The sequence below is a fragment of the Peromyscus californicus genome, unplaced genomic scaffold, assembly GCF_007827085.1.
Source record: "Peromyscus californicus insignis strain IS unplaced genomic scaffold, ASM782708v3 Scaffold_4__1_contigs__length_199733344, whole genome shotgun sequence".
Classification (NCBI taxonomy): domain Eukaryota; kingdom Metazoa; phylum Chordata; class Mammalia; order Rodentia; family Cricetidae; genus Peromyscus; species Peromyscus californicus.
In genome coordinates, this window is record NW_026294562.1 from 11741281 (window position 1) to 11761869 (window position 20589).

General features: G+C 39.7%; 1 protein-coding gene across 6 annotated transcripts in view; it reads left to right on the forward strand.

The window, feature by feature from the left end:
* The window catches only part of Sorcs1 (sortilin related VPS10 domain containing receptor 1), a 555377-nt gene that overhangs the window by 396272 nt on the left and 138516 nt on the right, over positions 1–20589 (forward strand). For all 6 annotated transcript variants that reach the window (XM_052714730.1, XM_052714729.1, XM_052714725.1 and 3 more), the window contains exon 6: positions 1960–2024. In XM_052714730.1, coding sequence (XP_052570690.1) covers positions 1960–2024 — 65 coding nt within the window. The remainder of the gene's footprint in view (positions 1–1959; positions 2025–20589) is intronic.

Genomic DNA, 20589 nt, shown 5'->3' on the forward strand with positions numbered 1-20589 from the left:
ATGGAGAACCATGCTTATGGACCAATAGTTCTTGAAATATTTAACTAAAATGACGGTGGAGGGGTCACCTTCTGCATTTGTTCAAGCTATTTCTAGTGATGTAAAATGTTCAAATTCATGTTACAGGTTTCTTTGAGTGAAATGATAAAAGCCTTATTAGGAAATGTCTGCTTCCTGGTAGAAGAAAGCAGGATTTAATGTTTAGAGCATAGATTTTGAATTTCAGGCCATGTATCAATCAGAGAAATCTTACTGACAGTGATGATAATAGGTCCATAAGGAGCCTGCTTTTGTAAAAGTGAAGAACAGCTAAGCTGGTGAGGCCTCAGACTCTCCGAGTTGGGAAAATGAATTCAGATAAAAAAGAGAGTTCTGAGAATGCCCTTAAGACATCGATTAATTTACTTCTTTCAAAGAATCTGCAGGTCTTTGTACTTCTTTATTCTCCCTTCCCCCCCTCTACTAATCATTTTTTTCTTGTTTCTTCTCCCGCTTTGTTTGCATTCCACAATTTACAATTTTACTATTACAGGAAAAGTAAACGGTTTAAGACAAAATTCCTCCAGTAGCTTTATTTGTTGTGTTCACCTGTGTGTGTGTGTGTGTGTGTGTGTGTGTGTGTGTGTGTGTGTGTGTGTGTGTGTGTGGTGTGGCGGGGGGACATGGTGTGGCGGGGGGGACATGCATGTGTTTGTGCTTGCTTCCCTGTGTTTGGTGCATGAATGTGATCGTTGAGGTAACAGGCTATTCTCACATTTGGGAAAACACACAAAGAATTATTTTTGAGAAAAATATGAGTGATAATTTAGGGTATTTACATAAAAATGAATATTTGTTTGTAGGAAATGCTATCTTTGCTGTAAGCAGGGTATATTTAGCAGAAGTGGCCTTTCCACCGTGTCTTTGAACGGAGTCTGGGAGACTACAAGGAAGCTGGAGCAGAGCATTCTAAACTGCAAGGAGAGCCATCGAGAGGCTCACAGAGGAGTGTGTAATGGATGTGGCACTTCAGGACTGGCAAAATCTTTTAGTGTGTCTGATGATGAGGCGGTGAAAGTGAGATTAGGCCTGTCGTTTGCAGTCTGAGGCTCCATGTGACGTCCTGAAGTGATGTGCACTTTTGAACTCCGCATCTTCAAGGATGCTGGGTTGAATGGCTGGGGGCATACTGCATTACAGCATATGACTCTTTTCTTTATAGAAATTGAACCAATTAAATTTCTGTGAATCCTGCTTAAAATGAAGCACAAATATGCTTATGCTTAAGTGATCCTGTTCTATAAAAATTCTGGGGATAAAGTGTGATTGCCTGTCTTATTTATATAACAGAATAATCCTTTCTATTCAGTATGGTCTCTGAGGAGTATAAAATAGGTTTTCTTTTTACATCAATATATGGATTTAGGACATATTAGAATGTGAAGTGTATCTACATTTCTTTTTAGTTACATTGGTCCAACACTGCTGAGAATGGTTATTCTGCTGCAGGTGTTTTTGAACTGGTTGGGTCACATAACGTTGTAAACAAAGGTTCATAGACTTCTGTAAACTTAAAGTGACAAACTTTATTTAGATCAGTTTGCTCTGTGAATCCCTGTGCAAGTCAATTATCTGAAGCAGTATGCCTGACATCTTCCTGCCCATCTGACGTGCAATTGACGATGTGATGGTATGGGTGCATGAATTCCATGTGTAGGACATATTTTGAAGCCTGAGCTAAAGGACACACGATATCCTTGCCAGAGTTCAGCCTGGCCTTATTCAAATAAAGGATGCATTGTTGTTTTTATTTTGAGTAGAAATTTTGCTGTCAAGCTCTGTACATAAATAGAGTGGTTATGTTCCCAGAATTATGGTCTTCTTAGAAACCTGTGGGCATTAGCAGTCTATGAGCTTTAGTGAGATATATGTGAAGTTATTAATGTCAAGTGTTCTTTTTTATGTTTCTCCATTTTTTAGGTCTGTGATGGGGTCAAACAAAGAACCAGACCTTGTGCATCTCGAGGCCAGGACCATAGATGGACGTAAGTAAATCAACTGTGTTCATGTTCATAGTGGTATTAGTTCTGTCATTTGGTCCTTAACCTAGTCTACAGCCACAGTAGTGATCATCCAGGCCATTTGGGGATGTAGACGTTTCCTATGTCCAGCAATCTATTTGCTTAATAATTTTCATAAACACATGAATTTATGTAAGTTATGCCCTGATAGAAAATTCTAATATTCTGGATTCCTCTGGGACAGAGTGACCTGCATGTGGACACAGAGGACAACTTCAGAGTTACTCATTGCTATTCACCTTTTCAATTTGATTTCCAAAAAGATTTGTCTTATTTTCTGTGTGAGAGTGTTTTGCTTTCATGAATGTATGTGTGCCATGTGTGTGCCTGGTGCATATGGAGGTCAGAAGGAAGCACTGGATCCCCTGGAATTAAGAATGGTTGTCAGCTCTTGTACTAGCTAGCTTCATGTCAACTTGACACAAGCTAGGCAAGCTAAGACAGCTACAGTGTGGGTTCCTGGAATCAAAACTAGGTCTTTCACAAGAGCAAACAATGATCTATACCACTGAGCCATCTTTACACACACTCGCACCCACACACACAAACAATTTTTTATGAGACAAGACTTCTCACTGTCCTGGAAGTGCTCAAGGAGGCTCAACCAGATGGCGAGCAAAGTCCAGGGATCTACGCTTCACTACCTCCCAGCACTAGGACTGCAAGTCTGAGACTACCCATGCCCAGCATTTGTCAAAATGTGAGTTCTGGGAATCAAAATCATGTCCTCAAGCTTGCAAGGTAAGCACTTTGTCAACTGACCTCTCTTCCCAGCCCTGGGTTGCTTGTTTCTAAAATGCTTTGTTGTTCCCATTGCTGTTTTGTTTTATTTTTCTCAGTTCCCTCATTTTGTCAGATACCATCCAGGTAATACCTCACTGTTGTGTTTAGGGATTCTCACAAAACACTCTGAAAGGAAGGAAAAATGAATTATTCCCTTGTGAGCCTCATCACAAGCAGCGGGAAGGCGAAGTCATTAGACTAGATTGCCACCCTCTGCTAGGTCATGTCAGCCCCCGTTAGGCTACAGTGAAGAGCTTCATTCGGTTAGTGAGGATTGTGGTGTTAGATACATGCTATCCACGAAAGTAATGTGAAAATACAGAATTCAAACCCATGTATAAAAATATCTCAAAATACCACTCATTGTTTGTATCACCTTTAAATGCCATTTTAACCTTTTATTCATTCATTCATTATCTAATTTTATTTTTTTATTTTATTATTTATTTTATTTTATTGTTTTCCTGAAAATTAAGAAAATTCATACTAATGGTTCTAAGGTAGCTTGATTGAAAAATTACTTTGTGACACTTGTGCCAAGTATTTTATATAATTTACACTATTATTCCTCCTGACAGATTTTTAGACTGTCAGTCCCATTATAGATGAGAAAAATAAAAGAGAAATTTAGGTAATAATATCCATAGGATATGTGGAGGGTCCACTGAAAACAGTGATGTCTATTTGCAAAGCCCATTCAGGTGAGGATAGAAAAGCCAATACATATGAATCACTGTGCACAGAGACTTTCCTGTCCAACATCGAAGCACAGAGGGAACTCTTTTCCTGAGGAAAGACAGGCAGCCAACTGCTCCAAAGATCTCATGGACTCATCTGATGATAGTGAGAGAAGTCCTTCCTTCCTCATGGAGCTCAACATAGCTTGGTACCTGCCCATTGCCTCAGCCTGGTCTCACCTTGTACCTTTCATAAGTTCTGACTGCAGGCATTTGAATGCTGAAACAGAACTTACCAGGTTGTATGTTTTGCCACAGAAACTGATACATGGTTTTTGCTGTCCCCTGGATACCTTCCTCTCTCCCTCCTACTCTGAACAACTGAGCACAGTTAATCATTGTGGATGGCTTAGCTCATGGGTGAAACATCTATTTATTTGGGAAGCTGGCCTTAAGCTCCCAACTTTAACCAGCATGTTTGATATTATCTAAGTATTTTCCTTCATCTTGAAATTTTATATTTCACATATAGAATTGTGGAATCAATTTTCCTGCCCATCATTCTGTAAGTACTGTCAGAGCAGGCAATCTGTCTGTTCACTCTTCTGTCTTCAGCACACACTACTCTATGTACATTAGGAGTTTACCAAGTACATGTGAAGGAATGAGTGTGCAGGAAAAAGATTGTCAGGGTTGCTAGTTATCTATTGCACCTCACGTACTAGATTGCTTAGAAATGTTGAAGCATTACCGCTCAAAGTTTGCATTCATGTATGGCTCATCTAGGGATCTTATTAAGATCTGAACCCTGGTTCAGCAGGAGCCTATGATTCTGCAACCTCAGTGATACCAGTGGTGCTGGGCTGTGCGATAATGTTCTTTAGTAGCAAAATCTCAGAGCAGAAAACTAATACAAGAAATACTACACAGAACTTTCGAGTTTGGGGGGGATAATGCTCTTTTCCTGTTTGTGATTCTCTAGTCCACAAAACCCTGTGTCCTAGAAACAGCAAGGTCATTGCTTATTGCCATCTGCACACATTCTTACACAACGTTATTCCTGTGCTAATGGGGCACAGGGTTCATGATGGCAAAATGTCACCCTGGGCTCCACTTTCACAAGGCATGGTATATATCGCTTCCAATTTGTTTATCTGTTTTACCTTATCTTTTCTTTATTTTTGCAAAGGCAGCATTTACAGAAACTACCCAAAAGTGAGAAAGACATTCAAATAAAGGTATTCAGTAAAGGTATTGATTTGAGAAGATACCCTGTCAAAACAAAACTGGAAAGAATAATGCCTACCAATTGAAATAAAAGATTGAAGCATAACATCTGACCTGCCACAGTGGGGGAAAAAAAAGAAATTTTATTGATACTATAATCTCTCTGGCCCTCTCAGACTCTCTGTTGCTTACTACTTCCCACTCCTCCCCTCCCCCACTCCCTTTCTCCAGAAAGTCAGGAACCTTGGCTCCAGGTAACAGAAGCAGAAGGGAAGACAGAAGGAAGGCACAGAGTTCAGAGTAGCCAAGTAGAAAGCACATTTATCAAAACCAGGCTGCAGGCTGGTCAGTTGCTCCAGAAATTCCATTCTGTGTTATCTCTTCACATCCCTTGTCTGAAATACCTCTGTTTTTTCATTGTACTGTGGGAAATCCCAAGGTTAGCATTCCAGGTCATATATTCTGGGTTGTATCCCATATTTCAAGGTAGTATATTTTTATACTCTAAAGAAGGAATTTATTTTTATTTTAATGAACTCAGAAATTTTGTCGCCAGGGCAGTGAGATATTTGACACAGGAAAAGTGCTTTGCTTGCCAATTTGGCTCATCTCCATGCAGGTGGCCAATGCTTCTCTGTGTTTGTTAATCTGAGTTTCATCTTGATGTCATGTTAGCTGTCCTTAGATTATAATATAATTCATTCCATTTTTGAAGGAAATGAGTGCTGGTAAGCTTCATTCTAGGACAGATAGAGGTATCAATTATGTAACGAAATACACGTTTGTAATTTACATATGTGACTAGGCTGGTACTGCCTGCACACCCCCTCCTGCCTTGGCAAACTGAGCTGAAATGAACAAGCATAATTAAAATCTGTCATACAAAGTGTTACTGGGAAACCATGAACCTGTTCACTAGACATAGCTTTTGTTATTTCCCTCCATGTTCAGCTGTAGACAAATTGACAGACCTCCATCCAAGATGCAAAAATTTCACTGTTTTAATATCTGTGTGTATGAGTGTGTGTGTGTGTGTGTGTGTGTGTGTGTGTGTGTGTGTGTGTGTGTAGGTGTGTTTACTTTATATGCACCCAGAACAGCAAAAAACAAAAAGGAAAAATCTATATTCTATAATCATCATCTATATCTATCTATCTATCTATAAAATAAGTATCATCAGAGAGAAAATGCTGGCCAGACCATTGTACTAAAAGCTTTGTGAAAAGTTATGTTTCATTTACTCCTTGTTCTCTATCTGAAACATAGCTCAGAGCTTGAAATATTCAAGATTTAATGCATGAATGAGCAATGACATATAAGTATTATCCTTGTGCAGGTATGCAGGTATATTGTCTTAGGGAAGGGTGTGAATATGGGGTCTTTGAGTCCATATGCATGAGCCCAAGTCTGCTAATAACTGCCTGAAGTTGAATGCCATATTTCATGATTTTGGCAGGAAAGAACATGCCATTTAGTGCTTCACGTGGCAAACATACATGTATGCATAGTTAAGCATGTGTGATGACCTGTGAGCACACATCGTGTATGGAGATCTACAGTAACAAGTTTTGCCATCATTGTTTCCCTCTCTTTTACTTCTGACATTGAAACATCAGTCGTTGAATTGAATATTTCTGTCCTAGTGGTGATCCGTGCCAGTAGGAACAGAGGACAAGGGACAATTATTAGTCTCAGAGTCATTATGCATGGCTAAGTAACCTTGTAACAACTTTCTCAAGGACTAATCTCCTTCATTGGGGAAAACAGGCCTTGGTCCTTTAGTGGAGTATGAAAAGGACTGCCCCCAAACTCTGTGAAATGAACCTCAAGCTAGTTCATTCATTATAAATGGAAGTGAAGTAAAGTGAATCTCACAACTTTATTTCATTATTGAGCCCATTAATTCTATCTTGGGTGAAGCCTGGAAATCTCTCATATATTTCCTATCCTTTACCATGACAGTCTTTCGTTCACATTGAAGGATATGCATACTGGTGACTGGATGAGATGGGGCTGCTTAAATGTCCTGGCAAGGGAATCCAGAGCCTAGCCCTGAAGGTCATTGGTATCCAAGCCATGGAGTGTTGATCTGGTTGCACTGGAAGCACAAATTACTTCTATTGCAATGACAAGGACTTTATTAAGAAAAATAGAAATACAACAGAGCCATGGTTGTAAGTATTCACACATTCACAAGGCAAATCCACTTAATGGCCATCATTCTGATTGCTCAGAAGTGGCAGTCATCATGGGAGAATTAAAAGGCAGGTTAATCACCTGATTTTTAGGGAAATCTTTCTTCAACTCAGAATCAAAAATAGTTTCTTAGTTTTCTTGCTTTTATCCTGCTATGTACACATGTTTTTTTTTATGTTATTATCACAGGTTGAAATTTTAAATGCCATTCCTGTAGTTACCTGCTCTCAACTTAACCTCTGTGAATTCTGTGAAAGCAGGGAATGGGAATCATGTGTGTGTCAGGGTAGGGGAATAAATTTGTATGTATATTCATAGACATACACTCACATGAATATTCTTTTTGTAAACCTTTGGGCCACAATTAGTATTGGTGAACAGAAAGGCAAGTTTAGAAATCTCAGTATTGGCACACTGGTCTTCAGTGACTTATGGGTTATCACTACACGGAAACACATTACACAATGGACTATAATCTAATAATCACTATCTCAGTAAAAGATGGACATTTGCCTACTTCAGACAACTCTGATGTGCACACATCTTTATTCTGTTCAGTCCACAAGCACTCATTTTAGGCAATAGTAACAACAAAAGGGTAGTTGCTGAACGTATATCCCTGAGCCAGAGAAACATGCATTTTAAATTCTTAAACATTGTCAGCTTATGTCCTGAAATGCATGCAGCCAAAAAGAGTCCTTAAATCAGCAGACCTCTGTGTTGGTTTTTAGACTCTTGGCAATCAAGGGTGCTGTGAATGAGTTTTTAAACATAACCCATCTGATGAGCAACAGGACATGCCATGTTCTTATTGTTTAAGTATGTGTTCAATTTAGAATGAGCAGAAGGATTTTCATTTGATCCACTTGGTGATTTTGAGTTATTCTTCAATGAACTTCAAAAAAATGACACTTCTCTGTAACGTTTTAGAGACTGTTAACACTTCATTTTTTTTTGGACGAAGTCTGATATGTGTCTATATTACTCCCCACTTTCCACAATCAGCGACACTTGGTGCTACTGCTTCCTACAGTGAGACTTTATGTATTTCCTCTTTCAGTCAGTCTATGAGTAGTGTCTAGGTTGAAACCTTGGAAGGGGTTAGAAGGTCCAATTTGTACTGAGCTTCTGATTGTGATAGGTTCCCACCATTTTACAACAACTGAACAAATTCATCCTCACCTCTCTTCCACTCTCAAGTGGAGCATCAAGTGTTGGATAGGACAGAGCGACTGGAATCAGTTACACTTCTTCCTGGTGATGTCAATTGGACCCATTTCCCATTGCAAATGTCTAGATTTGAGGTAGTACTCATCTGTGATGAGGATCTCTGATGTAGTCTTCAAGAATCAGCCCCTAAAACTTATCAGGAAGCTATGAACTAAAGGAATGCAGGCCTCTCTCATAACACCTTATGATGACATCACCCTCAGAGGCTCATCTCATATTGGATGCTTCAGAGCCATTTTGCACCACTTCCTCTGCTTCCTATATGCCACCCATTTGCCAGGAAGTCTGCATTTCCTGAGTACAGATGCCCAGAAATGCTTAGAAAACCTATGCCCTGACTCAAGACAGTGACCTCCATTTCTATTGGGCCCTTAGAATCTCTCAGGATGCAACAGCAGCAGTACATAGACATCTCTGTGATGACTTCTAAGGAGGAAAAAATTACAGGGCTTTGACTCTAGCTCTCAGGAATTCAGGGTCATAAAGATGCTGGCAAGTCCACATGAATCTCTTTTTATCCTGAACATTTGAAAGCAAGAGGAAAAAGCACCATGCATTTTGTTTCTTGCTACTGTTGCCCTTAGCTTGTTTTTAGTCCTTGGAGGTAAGTGCTCTTGTTATATCCCTCATTATAATGGTAAGGGGAATAAGGCTTACAATGATTTAATGCCTTTCCCATGGTCACTATGCTAAGATTTAAGGCCAGGCCTGGTTTATTCCAGATCTTGTATTTATTTATCTACCAAACATTGTTGGTTACCTTTGCTGTGCTGAGTCCTCTTGTAAGCAGGAATGAGGAATGGAGGAATGCTGCAAAGGCCCTGCTCTCATAGAGGTTAACTTCTAGCTCTAATGACAAATTATAAATGAGCACATAATGCGTTTATATGAGGAATGTGCACACAGGCATGTAAAAAAAGCAAAGCAGAGTGGAAGCACAGCCAGGGATTGGAGGAAGCTGACAAGGAAGACATGTTTGATAAGGTGGTATCTGATATGTGAGCCAAAACATGAAAGTAAAACAGTGAGTGGTGTGGTGGAAGAACATTCCACACAGATGGAACAACAAATACGAAGGACACTTAGTTTGTGTATGCCTAGTCAATGTAGCTAAAGTTTTCCTTCCTGGCCCACAGTCAGTACAAATCTCTCTCACCTGCCAGTCCCATAGCCGTCAGACCCAACCAAGTAAACACAGAGACTTATATTGGTTACAAACTGTATGGCCGTGGCAGGCTTCTTGCTAACCGTTCCTACAGCTTAAATTAATCCATTTCCATTAATCTATACCTTGCCACATGGCTCGTGGCTTACCGGCATCTTCACATGCGGCTTGTCATCATGGCGGCTGGCAGTGTCTCTCTGACTCAGCCTTCCACTTCCCAGTTTTTTCTCCTCCTTGTCCCGCCTATACTTCCTGCCTGGCCACTGACCAATCAGTGATTTATTTATTGACCAATCAGCAACACATTTGACATACAGACCATCCCACAGCAAGTCAATGACTAAACTTACCAAGTGACAGGTAAGTATTATTGGTGAAATTATTAAGGCAACTCCACGTAGTTAAAAGGGAGGTTTATTTTGTGGGGTAATTCACAAGTGAAGGGATAGATAACAGGGTCTGGGAAAGGTGTAGCGCAGTCCGGTGGTGGTTTCTGGAGAACTCTGCTCAGTCTACCTCCAGCATCCAAGGTCCAGGAACCAAGAGAGCTAGAGCATCCGGATCTCGGGTCTTCAGGGTCCTCTCTCGGCCCTGCCTTGTGGGCGTGACAGTTACCGAAGCCTCAATGGGAGGTTGGAACTTCCAGATCAAAGCTGGAATGGCTACCCACTACAAAGTACGCCCTTTGTCTTTGTGCAGTCCATAATGGAAGATAGGAATAGTACTATGTTGTTCCTTATTAGACATCTACCATGTTCCAAGTATGATATTTAGTATAGAGAGCAGTAGCAACCCAATATTGCTAAGTGAAGAAATGGTTGATTGAATGTATGCATATCTCAGGAGCTGTTCTTTGAATTACATCTCTTCTAGAATTAATCTTATGACATGCAGATATATAAATATACATAAATATACTATACTCATTTCTCTAGTGAAACAAACGAACAAACAAGGTTGTAGGAAAGAAACTCTGTAACCGATGCATTGGCTCAGCAGGTAAAGGCACTTGCCATCAAGAATGATAACCTGAATGGAATGCCCTGGAATCCACATGAAGTGGAGAACTGACTCTTACAAGTTGTCCTCTAACCTCTGCACACAGACCCACACATGAACAATAAAAATGAATTAAATATAATGTGATTATAAAAATAAAGAAACTCTAGATATTTTCTTACCTATACACTAAAATGTTTTCACTGTTTCTTGCTTCTTCTCATCCTTCCAATTTCATTCTGGTTTCCTTTCTGCTTCTCCCTTTTCCTCTCTACCTCTTGTCCTCTCCTTTCTCCCATTTTCTTTGTAAGATTAATTTGGGAAGTTAAACGAACAATGTACTTACCACTTTGTCAGGGTTGAATGTGACCTATAAACATGACTGTATCTGCTGAACTGGAGCCGTTTCTGATGTGGGCATCTGGTTGGCCGGATGGCTAGATGGTTCAGCGTACATGGACTGCTCTTTCTCCAACATGGCTCACATTCTCCCTTGACTTTTTGCTCTTGGCCAGAATCATTGTTTTTTTTTGGGGGGGGGGGTGATGATGGCTTATCTTTGTCACCATGCCATGCTATCTTGCACATTTTATTGGACTTTTCTATGGCTATCCTAACCTGGAAAAGGTACTTTTCCCTCTTCACAATAGAGCAAATTATAAATGAGTCTTTGTCTTCAGGATTCTAGTCTGTAAAAGACATAAGCCCACAATTCCGTGTGTTTTTAAATGAAACAAATGCAGCATACTAGTCAAACTTTCTCTCACTTAGGAGAACATCTATGCTGAGACATGAAGGTTGGAAGTTTCTCACATGTGGACCTGAATAACTCACAAGATATACCCAGCACACTATTTCCAGAGGCTTTAATTTTCTGTATTTCCTTTATTATTTATTTTTAATGATCTCTTCTATTCCTGGTCTCATGTTTGGCATTTTTTTTTTATTCTAGGACATTCTCTGTTGTGTTCACAGCCTCTGAGTAAGAAAGACATCATTTGGTTTAGTAATGTATAGCAGTGATAGAAGATGTGCATAGCATTTTCTAAGCCATTGGATTATTTTCCTACAATACAAGGAAAGGAAAAAGGAAAGGAAAAAAATAATTCATGCTTGTCACAAATAAAAATTTTAAACAATAAAGAAGGTCGATTCACAAGGTCATCGTGTCAAAACAGAACATGTCTCAACTTTGATGTACACATTCATGACTGATGTTACTCCCTTTTGAAGATGTCAGTGTTTAACTGGCACATAACACGAGGGCAGTAGAAGACAATTAAAAGTGCACCGAGACTACCGTGTGAGGCTGTGAGTCTCTCTCTCTCTCTCTCTCCCTCTCTCTCTCTCTCTCTCTCTCTCTCTCTCTCTCTCTCTCTCTCTCTCTCTCTCTCTCTTTGGTGTTGTTTTGTGTATGTGTGTATGTTGGATAAGAACATTAATACAGAGATTTTAAAACAAGTAATAAAGCATCAACAAGTACATAAGAAGATTTTCTACGTGGATATTTGGGTTTTAAAATTTGTTCTGCTTTAAAGTTGAAAAATAACAGGGACTAGGAAAGCATATTGCTTGTGCTTGCCTGTATAGTTTACAGTTCTGTTGACAGTTAATCTTCTACAATCCTAAGGCATAGGAAAGTCCTTGGTGCTGAATACATATTTTTAAATATTAGAAGGAATGTGTAAAGTCCCATAGGTGTGTGATATGTATTTTAGTTTTTGTTCTGTCATTTACTAGCATATGAACTTGCACAAACCCCACTCCTAAATCTTGGTTTCTTCACCTGTAAAAGAAAAAAAAAAAAACCTCTGTAACTTTTGCAAAGTTTAAAAGAGAAAAAGCCCTTGTGATCCACTTGGCACAGTTCTGACCCAGAGGAGAGGCTGCTCTGGTGATTTTGGAGGTTAATGCTGCAGTTGCTGTCAATGAGCCCCAGGAAAAACGTCAATTAAAGCCCAAGGAGAATTTGAATGGAGAAACAGGAGAGGAAAAAGCAGCTCAGCCAGCAGATCTCTCTGAATGAATATAGGGTGTCTGCCCACTGGGAGAGTAATAACATCATTTTAAAATAGTAGAGGTCCTGAATACACAAGCTGCCCAGGGACATCAGAAATCTTAGTTTTGTCTTGGCATGAGTAGGAAAGAAACAGATAAAGACCGATCAGACCTTACAGTAAGAGTTTGAGTTTTATCGCTGATTTGGATTCTAAAAGTCTAAAAGCCCTCCTCACAGAGTCTGCAGACAAGCTTATGACATGACCTTGCTGTAACATAGCTTTTGGGTATGAAGCGAGGGCTTTGGGGGTCACTCAAGTGGAAGGAAAGACCATCTACACAACAAGAAGGCTCATATATTGAGTATGACAGTGACTTCCATATTCCTACCCATGGTTATTGATGTTTTAGGCTTAGTCTGCTGACCACTTTTTCACATTGCCCACACAATGTATCTATTATCAATTAATAGTGGAAGAATGGTATTTTCCATGGTGTATTTAAAATTACTTTTGTGACTTTTACTTTTACTTGGCAAATAATAATTATATATATTTGAAGAATACAATGTGGTATCTTCTTTAATAATTTTATTTTTTATTTTATTTACATCTGTTTGTATCCTAAGTGTATGCACATGTATGTGAATTCCAATCTGTGTGCACAGATCAGATGCAGATATTATGGTGCACACAACTTGTTACATGAATGCTAGGATTCCAACTTGTGTTTTCATGATTGTGTGTCAAATACTCTTAACCTCAAATCATTTCTCCTAGCCCAGAGTTTTCATATATGTATATGTAATATAGAATTGTTAAATAAGGCTAAGGAATCCTATTGCCTCCCATAAGTTTCATGTTTGTTATGAAAATGGTTGAACTATATACTTATAGCAATTTTGAAACATTAGTAGTTACTGTGGCTGCCATTCTGTATAAGAGGTTGCTGAATCTTCCTCCTGACTAGAATTTTGTATCCTTTGACAGTAATTCCCTATGATGGTTAATTTTCAACTTGATGGGATTTGGAATCGCCCAGAAGCATGACTGTGGGCTACTGTTTTAATTAGGTTAATTGAGGTTGAAGACTGGGCCACTTTGGTTGACACTGTTCCCTAACTGGAATCCCATACTGCATAAAAAGGAGAAAGCAGGTTAAGTACAGGGATCCATTGATGCCTCTTTCTTGACTGTGGATAGAATGTGATCAGCTACTTCAAGCTCTAACCACTATGACTTTCTTGCAGTCATGGACTGAAGGGAACAGAAGTTACAAGGGTTAGTTTATGTTGAAATAGTGCCATACTTACTGTTCTATTCTTAGGAGTCACCATGATCAAGGCAACTTATAAAATAAAGCATGTCATTGGGAGCTTGTGTACAGTTTCAGGAGGTGAGTTCATGATTGTCATGGTGGGGAGCATGGTAGCAGACAAGTAGACCTGGTGCTGGTAGACACGATGCTCGAGCAGTAGCTGAGAGATTACATCTGATCTACAAGCAGGAGGCAAAAAGAGGGAGAGAGAGAGAGAGAGAGAGAGAGAGAGAGAGAGAGAGAGAGAGAGAGACTGGTCCTGTGATGGATGTTCAAAAACAATGACTACAGTTAAGAGACAAGCTCAAGGCTAAAAGAAAATATTTGCAAACCACACATCTGATAAAAAGTAAATACCAGCCGGGCGGTGGTGGCGCACGCCTTTAATCCCAGCACTCGGGAGGCAGAGCCAGGCGGATCTCTGTGAGTTCGAGGCCAGCCTGGTCTCCAAAGCGAGTTCCAGGAAAGGCGCAAAGCTACACAGAGAAACCCTGTCTCGAAAAACCAAAAAAAAAAGTAAATACCCCAAATCTGTAAAGATGTTACTTCAGTAATAAGAAAATAGCCTAATTCTCAGGAAGAGGTGCATAAAAAAATCAACAGATATATGATAGCATGCTCATAACCACTAATCATGAAGGAGATCTAAGGGAAAACCACAATGAGATAAGGTCAGCCCAACAGAATGTCCATTATCGAAATGGGGCCAAATACATGTCAGTAACCATTAGGGAAAAATGGAGCCTTTGTATACTATTGGTAGGGATGTAAATTAACGTGTATAATATAGAAAACAATGTGGATGTGCTGTGGATATCATTCTGTATAAATAAAACACTGATTGGCCAGTGGCCAGGCAGGAAGTATAGGCGGAACAAGGAGAGAGGAGAATTCTGGGAAGTGAAAGGCAGAGGAGAGAGACTGCCAGCCACCACCATGACAAGCAGCATGTGAAGAAGCCGGTAAGCCACGAGCCACGTGGCAAGGTATAGATTTATAGAAATGGATTAATTTAAGATATAAGAACAGTTAGCAAGAAGCCTGCCACGCCCATACAGTCTGTAAGCAATATAAGTCTCTGTGTGTTTACTTGGTTAGGTCTGAGCTGCTGTGGGACTGGCGGGTGACAGAGATTTGTCCTGACTGTGGGCCAGATAGGAAAACTCTAGCTACAAATGGCACCCAACGTGTTGGCATGAGTTTCCACCTAAAACCTGAGGAAAAAAGATTCTAAAATGGAGCTAAAAACAGTTGCTAGTCTTTCTTGAGTTAGGGGGAGCCTGCGTGTTTGAGCTACTAGGGCGGTTTCCTGGTGTGTGTGCTTGACCTGCAGTATGGCGGGAATGAGGCCTCTGCAAGTGGCACATTAGGCTGTGTGGTGGATTTAGCCTTTGCTAGTACAAAAAAAAAAAAAAGAGGTTTCTGGGCTACATGCTGCTTGGATAGAAGCATAGACCCACTGTTTTTGAGAGTTGATGGCTCCCAGAACTGTCAGAAAATGTACCACCGCCATGTTGGGAAGCTGAAGTGGGCGGAGCCAGTAGCCAGAGTGCCGTTTCAGTCTTAGAATGCTGCAGTTTAAAGCAATAGTTTCAAGGTAATATAAAAAATAAGCTAGGTAAAGATGGCTACCACACAGAGAATCTGGATTATGTTCTCTTTGATATTCGTAACTGAAGAAAAACATTTGATTGCAAAAGCTGTTGAGTTATGCCAAAATGTATATTTTAAAGGTACCTTGACTTCAAAATTTGGATGTAAGGATATGTTGCTTTGGAAAGGAGGTTCTGCTTTTGTTTCCTCAGAAAGCCAGAGGCTATGGATTTGTTCCAGATAAAGATACATCAGGTTTGACCAGCCAAGACCCCCTGAAAGGTCTCTGATGACACTATGGCCCAGATGATCCAACATCCAGAATGGTTTGAAGGCAACTGGCTCAGACAATACAGCCTCATGGACTACTCCATGATCCTAAAATTCTCTTTGTATTCCCATAAGATACAGTGTCCCCCTCCAGCAGGAAGTAGTAAGAGAAGCTACACCCAAATTCCCAAATATACCAAGCTGGCTTTGGAGATGTGTAAAAGTTAAAACCTTCCTTTTTGAAAAAAGAAAAAGAAAAAGAAAAAGAAAAGAAAAGGGGAAGTGCTGTGGATATCATTCTGTATAAATAAAACACTGATTGGCCAGTGGCCAGGCAGGAAGTATAGGCGGGACAAGGAGAGAGGAGAATACTGGGAAGTAGAAGGCAGAGGAGAGAGACTGCCAACCACCGCCATGACAAGCAGCATGTGAAGACGCCGGTAAGCCACGAGCCACATGGCAAGGTATAGATTTATAGAAATGGATTAATTTAAGATATAAGAACAGTTAGCAAGAAGCCTGCCACAACCATACAGTCTATAAGCAATATAAGTCTCTGTGTATTTATTTGGTTGGGTCTGAGCTGCTGTGGGACTGGCAGGTGACAGAGATTTGTCCTGACTCTGGGCCAGGCAGGACCAGAAAAACTCTAGCTACATGGATGTTCCTCAGATTATATCATTTGATTAATCAATTCCATTTCTGGTATATACATCAGGGAATTATTTTATTCAAAATAGCCAAAGCATATATTTGAAGTAAGTGACTGTCAGATCAATGAGTAAAGAAAATGGCATAATTACCCAGTGAATTACTCTTCAGCCTTTAAAATTGAAAAGTCCTGACATGAATAAACCTGAACGCTATGATGGCAAGTGAAATAAGCCAGGGAAATAATGAATCACTGTATGGATCTCACTCATATGTGGAGTCTAAAATACTTGAAATCACAGAAGCCTAGATTGTAAATAGCTATGGGAAGAGTACCCTGAGTAAAAAATTTGAGGAAGGAAGGTTTTATTTTGGAATACTGCTCTGAAAACAGACCATGTGAGGTCCAAACTCCAAGGACAAGAAAGGAAGAGAATGCAAGGAGTCTCTAGCAGATAAGATATACTTTATTCAGTACACACAGGCCTATACAGGCTGGCTGTATGTCAAAGACAAGGGCCAAGGTGTGGGCCTCTGTTCATAAAGCCGTATTTATACAGAATTATACAAAAATGATTTTCAGCTAGGGATCCTTACAAAGCTACTTCCTTTTGGGTTCCTTGGACATCCATTGTCTGCCATCCTTAGCTAACTCATGGTCCCCTAGATGCTGCATACTGATCACATTTTAGCTAACTTATACTAATGCCATGCTGTCTGTGGTGGTTTGAATGAGACTGCCCCCCCCCATAGGCTCATATATTTGAATGTTTGGCCTTAGTTGGTGGAACTGTTTTGGAAGGATTAAGAACTGTAGCCTTGTTTTTTTTTTTGGGGGGGGGGTGAGTCCATGATCATCATGGTGGGGAGCATGGTGGCAGGAAGGCAGACATGATGGTGGGCAATAACTGAGAGCTTACATCTGATTCACAAGCAGGAGGCTGAAGGAGAGAGAGAGAGAGAGAGAGAGAGAGAGAGAGAGAGAGAGAGAGAGAGAGACAGACAGACAGAGACAGACAGAGAGAGAGAGAGAGAGAGAGAGAGAGAGAGAGAGAGAGAGAGAGAGAGAGAGAGACCCTGTTGTTGACTTTTGGAATCTCAAATCTCACCCCCAGTGACACTGAGATTGAAGACTGGGTCATTTTGGCTGACACTTGACTGGAATCCTATACTACATAAAAAGGGGAAAGTGAGCTAAACACATGACTCCACTGGTGCCTCCTTCTTGACTGTTTACTGAAGTGACATCTCTGCAGATTTTGAGTATTCACTCTTTATCAGATTGTGGTTTGCAAATATTTTCTTTTAGCCTGTAGCTCATCTCTTACTGTAGTCATTGTTTTCTCTACCATATAAATGCTTTCTGGTTTCTTGCAATAGCTTGATGGTTTTAGCTTTGCTGGCCTGTGCTTTGGGTACCATTACTCTGAAATCTTTACCCAGACCAATGGTATAAAAATATTCCCTGTAGTTTCTTCTAGTAGTGGGACTAACATTAAAATCTTTAATCAGTTTTGAGTTAATTTATATATGATGTGAGATAAAAATCTGATTTTGTCTTTCTGAATTTGAATATACAGTTCTCCCACTACTTAGTGAAGAGACCATCCATTCTCTCTTGTCTATTTTTGATTCCTTTGCTAAAAATCATTGACCATGAGTGTGTAGTATTATATCAGGTGGGGCCTGTATTTTGTACATCATTTACTGCAAGTATACCCCAATACAGTGCTTCTTTGATTACAATGAATTTAAAATTCAAATAATAGGATGCTTCTTGCTTTGTTCTGTCTGCTCAATATTGCTTTGGCTACTGGGGAAATTTCGTGGTCCCATATGGAGGGAAAGCAATGCCAACCACAAGCAAACAAAATAGTAAATCCAACCTAAAAACTGAATATGAAGGGAGAAACTGCCACAGAAACACCAATATGCGTAGTTTTTGTTTTACAAGTGCTGACCTCAGAAGCAGTAAGCAATACTGGAGATTAAACAGAGAAAATTTAAATAACAATTACAGACAGCTCCTGTCACCTGAGCACAGTCACCAGGCACCAGTAGGAGTCCAGGATCTGTTTTCTCACAAATAGTGTCTAGAGGGATAATGTCTATTCCCATGATATGGATTAGAGCTTCCAGGGGCTCAATAGTCTACTTAGGTTTACCAAGACAACAGCCTCTGGCCTGCACTTAACTTTCCATTCCTTGATGCAGAGCCTGGCTTTTAAAGGCAGCATCTCCTCTCTGTATCAGCACAGGTTTGTAGTGGATGAGGACCACATTATTCCAAATAGCAGCTGTTCCAGTGTGAGGATATTTGAAAAGAACAGTGCAGTATCCTAATTACCTGTGGCAAGAAAAACATCTGTGTAAGAGAGGTAATGAAATTAATTCTAACATCTAGCAGTTGCATACATTAATTGACATTAATTAATGCCAAATTACATGAGACTTCCTATGGAATCACATCACACACTCACCAGAACAGAATATGGAAAGACTTCATCATATTTAATGCTATTACAGCAAACCCCGAGGGGAATAAGAGTGATTGGTCCCTCATTATGAACCGCAGCCAATTTCTTTCTGTTTCCATTAGAAGGAGAAAAGGAGCAAACTGAAAACTTCACTAGGCTGAGAGCTCAAAACTGATCACTTCCCTTCAGCTTGCAAATTTCACTTTTAGCCATCCTGAGCAGAAACAGAAGACTAATTTTGAGGCTTTCCTCATGTTACCTAGCTAAATGTATTGTAATTCTCAGCTCAAAGATAGGCTTACTGTACAGGAAAACCAGAGTACACAGAATCATGAAGTGGAAGGGATCAGAACATTCAGAGGTGTCTGTGGAAACTGCTTATCTCTCAAGCCCACTGTGACTCCCCACTCACCCGGTTGAGAAGTGCTGGGTCAGCAATTTGACTTCCCAGTGTCCGATTCTTTCACTGACTGCCCTGCTATGACTGTTGACATCTCATGTATGTTTTATTCACTTTTCCTGCACAGGCACACATAGATTGGTATCTATATATACAACTTGCCAAAAAGTGGGTCCATATTATAATATTGTCCCATCCTATTTTTAAAATATTTTTAAAAGCTTTTATTTGGGAATAATTTTAGGAAGACCGAAAAGTTACCAAAATGGTTCAGAATATGTGCACTCTCTACACAGTTTTATATAGTTTGAGCATTTTTATAACCAAGGCATAGTTTTCAAAACCAAAAAATAAACCACAAATATTATCCATTGGTAACTTCTTTTTATCATATATACTTTAAGTGTTCACTCCCAGAAGCAAGAATTTAGTAGTGAATTGAATGTTTCACACTTTACTTATTACCTTTTTGTTTCATCTATTTATTAAAGTATCATTAAACATTCCTGGAACTGAAAAGATGGCTCAGTGGTTAAGAGCACTTGATGCTATTACAGAGGACCAGAGTTAGATTCCCAGACTCATGTATGGGAGGCTCACTGCTACATGTAACTTTAACTCTAGGGGACCCAACTTTCTCTTCTGGCCTCCTTGGTCACTTTCACATGTACATACACACACACACACACAAAAAAAAAAAATTTAAAACTCTTTAAGCACTTGGAAATTAATGGTAGGGGTCCTGTGTGCCAGCAGCATATGTGGATATCAGGACAATTTCATGGATTCTCTTATCTCCTTACACCTTTATGTGCTTCCAAGCATCTTAATCAGGTATCTAGGTTTGCATGTGGCTCCTTTTATCCGTTGAGGCACCTTGCTGGTCCTTATTGAACACTTTTGAGTACATACTTGAGTGACCTAATCTTCCTATATCTCATAAATTCCTTAAATGAAATCCTTACATATGAACCTGAACTCCAAGAATACGACTTTATGCATCTTGCTCCACATGTATAACAGCATGATTTTATGAGTATGTTCACTTTGTGTATAGATATACTCACTGATACTTAAGTAGAAGAAGCCAAAGTCTGGTTCATAAAAGTCGGCCCCATACACATCGAGGTTTTCATGTTGTATAGTGAAATAAAAGCGAAGCAAATCTGGATTCAAGCAACTAAATCAATGCCTTCCCTTCTGTGCTGCAGTTCTATAATCCGCCATCTTTACTCTCTGTACTGCTAAATCAGTTGATGTATCATCCTCTGTAGTGTTGTGATCATTAACTGTACTACATACTTGTGAAAATCCATTAGAATGTCTAGCTTATAGACCAGTGGTTCTCAACCTAGAGGTTGAATAACCCTTTCACAGGAGTCTTTTAAGACCCTTAGAAAACACAGATATTTACATTGTGATTCATGACAGTAGGAAAATTACAGTTATAAAGCAGCAACAATTATAATTTTATGGTTGGGGGTCACCACAACATGAGGATCTTTATTAAAGGTTGCAGTGTTAGGAAGATTGAGTAGCACTACTC